The sequence below is a fragment of the Bombina bombina genome, chromosome 2 (genome assembly GCF_027579735.1).
Source record: "Bombina bombina isolate aBomBom1 chromosome 2, aBomBom1.pri, whole genome shotgun sequence".
NCBI lineage: Eukaryota > Metazoa > Chordata > Amphibia > Anura > Bombinatoridae > Bombina > Bombina bombina.
In genome coordinates this window covers 1274793578-1274802087 of record NC_069500.1, presented here as the reverse complement: position 1 = coordinate 1274802087, position 8510 = coordinate 1274793578, and the positions used below count along the sequence as shown (strand labels likewise).

The window sequence follows — 8510 nt, the reverse complement described above, 5'->3', positions numbered from 1 at the left end:
TTCGAAGTCCGCCAAATATTCATCAATCCCTGTCTCGCTCTCTAGGAAGGGTCGAAATGCCGCATAGGGTATCTTGGGCCTCCCAGCATTTTCGACAGGGATGATTACCTGCGGGGCTTCAGCATTGCGGTGTGCGTTCGCTAGGTTGAGTTCGTGGGCTCGAGTCTCTCGTATATCCTCGTCCGCCTCCGCCATCAACTGCTGTACCAATTCCATGGAGGGGTTCGGCCCGTATAATGAGAGCCTTTCCCGAACAATCCTGGTTTTTTCGTCACTAATCGTGGTCGGTGTTTCCGCCATTGTGAAGCTCTGATCCAGTTCGGTCAATTCTGCGATCAGCTCTCTCCTCGGCCGGTTGCTGGCGTACCCCCCTCTGCTTTCAAGTAAATCCTTTAGGGTTGTACGCTTCAATTTTTCGTAAGCGCTCTCCATCCGTTCTGTACCTCTCCTAGGAAATCCAGGAAAATCCCGCCGCTGCCGCCAAATGTTACGGTTACCCTTAGTCTCGCTGAGAGATGGACCGCTTAGTAGCCTGGATCCCTATTGCTAAAGAGGGGAGAAGCTGCTTTCCATAGTATTCTATATGAGTCTCGCAAATATAGAATAATCTCCCTTAGCTGTAGTACAGCTAGGATACCCTTCTGCCCACAAAAACGAGTCAACGCTGCGATTGAGGGTCAAACAAGAACTCAGGACTGGGATGCCCAGCCTGCTTTTTATTAAGGTTACATGCACACAGGGCACTCCCAGGGGGAGAGGGGGGGAAGCACAAAATCCCCCATCACACATTTAGATAGAGAGCACTGTCCTTTGACAGGCCACAATAGGATTACAGTACTTAAGATAACAAGTTTACAAGTTCATCTTATCAATTAGCAGTCTGGCTCCAGAGGTGATTAGACAATAGTTTCTAAAAGCTGAAAAAAAAAGAGTTAACTCTTTATGAAAAGATACTTGTTACGGTTTTCTTGGAGCCCTTCTTAGGCGCTGGCTTGCTGGTTCAGGCATTGCTGCTGGGAAATAAGCTCTTCACAACAAAATAACTAATGCTTCTGTAACAGTTTGGTTCTCATCTTATTCGTTTTATCCTAAGGAAGGGCATGGCCTTTCCCTCCAGTGATGTCTGAAATTATCTCTTTCAGTTCAGGCCCGAATAGGGTCTTACCCTTGAAAGGGATGGCTAAAAGCTTAGCTTTTGATGACACATCAGCAGACCAGGACTTAAGTCATAACACGCGCTAAAATGGCAAAACCTGAATTCTTCGCCGCTAATTTAGCCAATTGAAAAGCGGCATCTGTAATGAAAGAATTAGCTAGCTTGAGGGCCCCTAATTCTATCCAGAATATCCTCTAATGGAGCCTCAACCTGAAGAGCATCTTCCAGAGCCTCGAACGAAAAGGACGCTGCAGTAGTTACAGGAACAATGCACGCTATAGGTTGGAGAAGAAAACCTTGATGAACAAATATTTTCTTCAGGAGACCCTCTAATTTTTTATCCATAGGATCTTTGAAAGCACAACTGTCCTCAATAGGTATAGTTGTACGCTTAGCCAGGGTAGAAATAGCTCTACCTTAGGGACCGTCTGCCATGAGTCCCGCACGGCGTCTGATATGGGAAACATTTTCTTAAAAGTAGGAGGGGGAGCGAACGGAATACCTGGTCTATCCCAGGTTCCACAATGACTTCTAAACATATTGAACATTGACCTTCCTCAATGTCAGACATGTTGAACAGGCTAGTAATGACTACAAACAAGTATGAAAACACTTTATTTAGTGAAAACAATAACAATCTTAAAAAACGGTCCTGCGCCTTTAAGAGAAAAAAAGCATACACGTTCTGCAAAACAGCCTAAACATGCACCAAATTTTTCAAAATTTTGTATGCAGACACACTATAGGTAGTTAAGACTGCACCACAAAATGTTTTAACAATTAACTCCTTAATCTCCAAACCGGATCGAAAATAGGCCCAGATCCGGAAAAAAACACTCTCAGCACCTTGCCATAGCCCTGCTGTGGCCCTACCTGTCCTCAGGGATCGAAAGTGTGGGGTAAAAGCTTTGATTTGGCCCAAAACATATACCAGGGTCCTCAGGAGTTTGAGCTTGCTGCTTACTGACAAAACTAACTGCGCATCTGAGGCGCGAAAATAGGCCCCGCCCATCTCACTCGATGTTTCCTCAGCCTTAAAGGATTACTTTCTGTTATAATTTATAAGCCAAACAACTAACATATTAAAGTTAATAAACATTAATTAAAACCTACTGACCTATATTTTCTCCAAAACGAAGTTTCATAACGTTATAAAAGTTATATATTTTATTCCCCGATGATGTCACATTATCCTGCCCACTATTTTCAGCACTGCGTGTTCAAAATACTTAAACCAATGAAATTGTGTTTAAAGCGCCATTTTGAAACCTAGGTATTGTAAACGGATTGGTGCAGAGCAAAGGATACCCACGGAGTGGGTTTGGAAAACAATTAAATTTGCAAACAAGATTTCTGATATACGGTAGATATATGTTAATGAAATGCTATTGATAAAAAGCGTATTTGGGGTAGTTAGTTAGTAACAGGCATAGAAAATATTTACTTACAGTGGCCCTTTAAAGAACCACACCAGAGCGGTTATAACTAGCCATGTGGGTTCTAAGACCCAAAAATTAAGCCATGTGTGCCCTAATAAAGTTGCCCAAAACGTTTATTGCCCACAAAAACGTTAAAGCACTCCCAAATCAAAAAACGTTTGCTCACAAACATTTGCCATTCAGTGTCAACCATATTAGTAATTGGCCCCATATGCAAGCTAAGTAATGCCCTTCTTTTAGCTCTAGGAATACTGCTTACCCTTACCCTCCAGGGTATAATGTCAGCCTTTCTGAAATACACAGTCTCTCCAGAAAAATATGACTGAACATACCTCATTGCTGCATAGCATGAAACTGTTCCTCACACTGAAGTTTCTTGTACTCCTCAGCCTCTGTGGGAACAGCAATGGACCTTAGTTACAAATGCTAAGATCATATCCTCCAGGCAGCAGTCTTCATCCATCTGCTGCCTGAGAGTAAATAGTACACACCAGTACCATTTAAAATAACTTGCTTGAAGAAATTAAAAACTAATATTTTTATCACCTCTTTCACTTTACCCTTCCTAGTACTTAGAGTAGGCAAAGAGAATGACTGGGGGTGGAGCTAAGGGAGGAGCTATACAGACAACTCTGCTGTGGTGCTCTTTGCCACTTCCTGTAGGGAAGGATATTATCCTACAAGTAAAGGATGAATCCATGGACTCGTCTTACCTTTATAGAAGAAATGTTTATTTCAAGAAAAGATGAAGCAACAAATAAACAGCTGAAGTCATGTATTATAATGTACATAGAACAAAACAGTACTGTCTCTTTAAATCTGAAAGTGACTTATCTTTGTGTCTATGACCGACTTAATATCTTTTGTACCATCCTACTTCATAAAGGATGAACAAATAAGCGCCTGCAATTCGTGCAAAAAAATTTACAGAGAAAAAATGTTACTGCCTCTTTAAATTTAAAAAGAACGCCATATCTCTGTTGAGCAGAAAAATCCAATAACAATATGAATATTGCTATGACTAGATATTGCTATGAATATCAAACACAATTTCCTTGCAGTGAACCGCAGAGCACTGCCTGTGGGTCATAAATCATTTTGGACACTATATTAGGATTGAAAAATGAGTCATGGATTGACCAATGGTACCATACTGTTAACAGCTGTTGCTTTAGAAAAAGAATGTATAACAAACATTAATACATGAAAATATAATACTGTCTCTTTAACCCTAAAGTGACTATTTATTGTGTGTATAGTCATCCAAAGTCAACGGATGAACTTACACGGACAAGCAGAAATCCTTTATGACACCATTTCACTGTGTTCTATGTGAGACTGGCTCTTCACATTATGCACATACATGCTCAAGGGCGACAAACAACAGTGCCATAACTTCCGAAAACCGGAAGTAACCTGAAAGGAAGCGCTTCCAACTAGATTCCTACATTCCTTGCTAACTTATAACAAGTAAAGAAGGAAAAATGTCTAACAAATTAAGGTCCTCCACTCCGTGACACAAATAGGAGTAAGGAGGAAGAAGCGGTCTTGGCGCCCTTTACTTTGGCGCTCTGTATGAACTCCGCCACTCATGGGCATACCGCCAGCTATCTCCCGGTCGCCATATTCAATTACATATGGCAATAATTTGTCTTTATATTTCACTTGAACTGTTATATAGACACAACTGTATTGGGAACCGGGAGAGACAAAACAGTATGACAAAATAAGTCCGATAGCTTGCTGTCCTAAAGAACAGCCTTACCGGATCAAAAACCCTGCCCATCGTGGGTGTAAATCATCTCCCGGTCGCCATTAAGCATAACAAGAAAACTCCGGTAGGGACAAGCACAACCGCCCGTTCTCCACACTATGCATCATGCAGTGGGTAGCTGGTAGATATGGCCATGACAAAGCCCTGGGAGTGACAACAAAACCTGAGTTTATAGTGTCTTTTATGTAATAAAAATATGTGCAGCCAGCTTGCAAAAAAGACCTAGTCCCCATACAAGAATAGCACTGCGACATGCTGTCAGGAAAAAGCTCTTCACTGACAGAGCCCCTGATTCCCATAAACATATGTAAGTGCAGAAAACCTCCCTGAGGTATATAGGTCCCCTGAGGAATATCCTATAGAGAAATAAAGACTGCACTTACCTCTTATACTGTCCGACAGCAAGACAGCCTCAACAGGGTTCAGAGGTCCATTGGGTCCCTTCTGTAGTCCTGCAGAAAGATGAAGCCTGAGTTAGATTCAGCTTAGGCCATCACAGAAAAGACAGCATCACAGTATGGGAGGCGCAGTGAGAATTATGTCCCACAAGTTCCCATTGCTTTAAAGCCACCAAATGCTTCTCTTTTAACTGAAGAGACTGATCTGGTCTAGGCTACACCCCAGAATAAAGCAGCACTCAGCAGCACCACTTTACAATAAACTCTTGATTGAAGAATCTAAAACTAACACCTCACTTTGCCTCTTCCTATCACTAAGACAGGCAAAGAGAATGACTGGAGTGGGAGGGAAGGAAGGAGCTATATATACAGCTCTGCTGTGGTGCTCCTGCTGACCAGGAGGCGATATCCCACAAGTAAGGATGAAATCCGTGGACTCATTGTATCTTGTAAAAGAAAAAAACAGTAAAAATTTTAAAAAAACCCTTTACTAATGAGCATTGTATATTTTTATTATTATTTTATTTAACCCTACTCTAACGATCAGTGTAAATAATGGGACTAACATGATCTGAGCAATTGGATGATATAAGTAAAACATGCCTTCTTTTCTGGGCGGTCGTAAGAGACGTTTATAGCAGATATAAAAATATAGTTTATAAAGGTACTTAAGCTTTGTTTCAAACTAAAAGTAAGTGAATTTAGATGTGTTATACTTTAACTCACTGATCATGATTTTGTATTCCTTTAAAAAAGAAAAGATTTCTAACCCTTTAATGGAAATAAACATTCAATGCAAATTTAAGCACAGTTGTCTGGCAGTTAAGGGTATATAACCTTGTATAGCCCTCCACAAAGAATACTAACGCTACTAATAAGCTTAAACAATTTACTATATTGCCTAAACAATGTTGCTTTTTTTTTTAATATAGCTACTTTTTCAGTTTTCATGAATGGGATATTCACTACAGGAAAAGTTGTTTTACTATTCCCAATTAACCATTTTATATAACTATTTCAAAATGTTTACTGGTCCTTTTATTGTACTGGGTCTACATAGGCCGATGAGAAAAAAGTGACCCTATTAAAAAACACATATAAAATGGGATTTAACCACATTGTTATGGTACAAAGTTAAAAAAAAAAAAGAGTTTGAAATACTACAGATTTTGCAGCAACATGCTACATAATGTAGCAATAACACAGTTTACTTAACATTACTGCTCTTTCAGATGTTAGCAATAATTTGGAATGTAGACAAAAAAAATAAAAAATAAAACAGTGCTAAAACAAATTTATCATCGGCAGGAAATCCAGGACATTTTACGGAAACTTACAGCATAAACATAACAAGTGAGGAACAGTTAAATTATGGAAAGTCATGCCAGTGTCAACACATTCCATCTTTTTAGGGAAGCATTTTACACAATGGTCATGCATTCTTTGGTTTTACAATAGTAAATACAACGCAGAAATGAATATGACTGTTCAACTACTACATAAAATTAAATAATATTGAAACTATTTTGTTGTAAGCTAATGACACCTACACATAATAAATACTGTATTTTTCAACATATAAGACATCAATTTAAGGAAAAAGAAAGTTCATAATAAAATGAAAGTAATAAATAATGAAATGAAATAGACAAGTAATATAAGTTTGTGCTTCCGCCTACTGCACAGAAAACTTGATGGGCAATTGATAATCACCATTTTTTTAAAGGAACATAAAACACCATAAAATTACAAGACCTTTTAAATTAATCAATCAACTAGTTGTAAGATCTTTGTGAATGTAATAAAACAGCTTGTTTAGAGCAACTGTTTTTCAATAGCCAATCCCCCCCCACACACCACAACAACAACACTTGTTTTATTTGGAGGAACCAATCTGGACTTGCTACTGTCAGTTAGTTAGTGAAAGGTGCACTGCTTTGCACTAGTATATGTAATCACCTCTTGAGGCCATTTAGAGACAAATATGTATCAGGGATAGGTTTCTGAAGTCTGTATGTGCACTTCCAGGTCTCAGAACTGGAAAACCCCCAGTTTATGCCAAATAACTAAAAACGTTTGTAATTATACATAATTGAACATTTTAAATCATTTGCCAATGCTTAATTTTTTCCCTTAGTCTGAAGACTACTAATCATTACAATTTTTTAATGGAAGACACTAAACAATATACCTTTTATTTTTTCTTGTAAAAAGTAAGTCTTATATGATAAAAATACAGCATTTTTCAATGAAGTATAAATTAAGCTCTAATCTAAAGAATAAGTAGAACATTAATATGAAATAAACACATTTGGAACAACACAGACCAAACAGAACCACACTGTACAAAACAATGGCAGTAAATGATCCAATATTATATAACTCAGCACATTAACCAAAGATTTGAAGCAATGAACTTGCGTGAAGCAAGGAATGCATACTCAGATATAAACAAGGATAACTTGGTTTAACAATTGCATATGAAATGATCAAGATTCCCTATTCTCAATAAGTTCATCTGCATCAGATTTCCAAACATCACTGGTGCTTTTTTCATCATTATCCGAACAGTTCTTTTCATTTAGTTTAGAACAGTCTGTTCTATTAATAGCATCCTCTGGTGTTGGAAGCTCAGAGATTTCATTCTTTTGCTCTTCAGTTTCAGATGGAGTAATTTCAGGTACTGATGCAATCTCATTTTGATCTTTATGAACAAGTTCTGATGTCTCAGAGATCAGTAATGGAGATTCTAAGTTGTCAACATGAGGTTGAACAACTATAGAAATTTGACTCTCAACAGGACCTTCAAAGCAGTTCTCTTCCAATTCCACTGCTGCCAGTTCTTCTGATAACTCAATAATCTTTTTTCCTCTCTCTTCTATTTCTTGTTTTTCTGAGACTATCAGTGGTATTAATGGATGAAGATACATGTTTTCATAAGTATTACCAAGGGGATCCTGTGAGTTCTCCAATACCTGGGAAGTTTCATTTTTGGTTGACATCTCCGAAGCAGGAGAATATAGCTCAACACTTGGTTGTCTGTGAGCTGTAGAAACATATAAACAATAATAGTAATGATTTGTGTGTCTAGAAATAATATAGAAATCCACAAAGTTAAAAAAACAACTTAGCTTTGCTACAAACTAAATATTAAAAATAGTTAATAGTATAATATTAGCATTGGTTATATGTTTAAAAAAGTAAATGAGATTAACAGCTGAATTACATGGAATATTATTAAACTAGTCCTAAATCCCCATCTACTTGGATCCCATCTCCCTCCATCCTTCCCCTTCCCTGACGCTCTCAACTTTTTTTTTCTGTAGTGCAGCGGTCCCACCCACTCCCGCCCCCCCTCAAGCCCCTCCCCCCTCATGACCCCCCTCTCTGCTGTCTGATCCTCACTGACTGATCCTTCCTTAGTTATGTCCAGGTATGTTTGTCTTGCGCTGCAGTCTCTACTACGCATGACTGCATCAGACAAACATATACCTGGGCCTTTTATAATATAGATGTGACTTGGAAATATATTAAAATGACAGTATAAACATTTTGACACTTTAGAACAGGTTTGGCCAAAATGTTTACTTGGATCAAGCAGTAGATTTCAAGACTACTATTATTTTCTAATCAAGCAAAAAAAAAAAAAAAAAAATGTTTTGCCTGTGTAAGAATATTGATAAGACCTTGAGTGATTATTTCTAAATAATCCCTCAAGGTCTAAAAAGCTGTGCTAGCGGCGA

General features: G+C 38.4%; 1 protein-coding gene across 1 annotated transcript in view; it reads right to left on the bottom strand.

Annotated features, from left to right (window-relative positions):
• Positions 1 to 6046: 6046 nt before the first annotated feature.
• Positions 6047 to 8510, bottom strand: part of CCDC149 (coiled-coil domain containing 149) — a 258788-nt gene continuing 256324 nt past the window's right edge. Inside the window, 1 exon segment of the mRNA XM_053704090.1 lies at positions 6047 to 7813. Within this exon segment, the coding sequence (XP_053560065.1) occupies positions 7257 to 7813 (557 nt within the window). The 3' untranslated portion in view covers positions 6047 to 7256.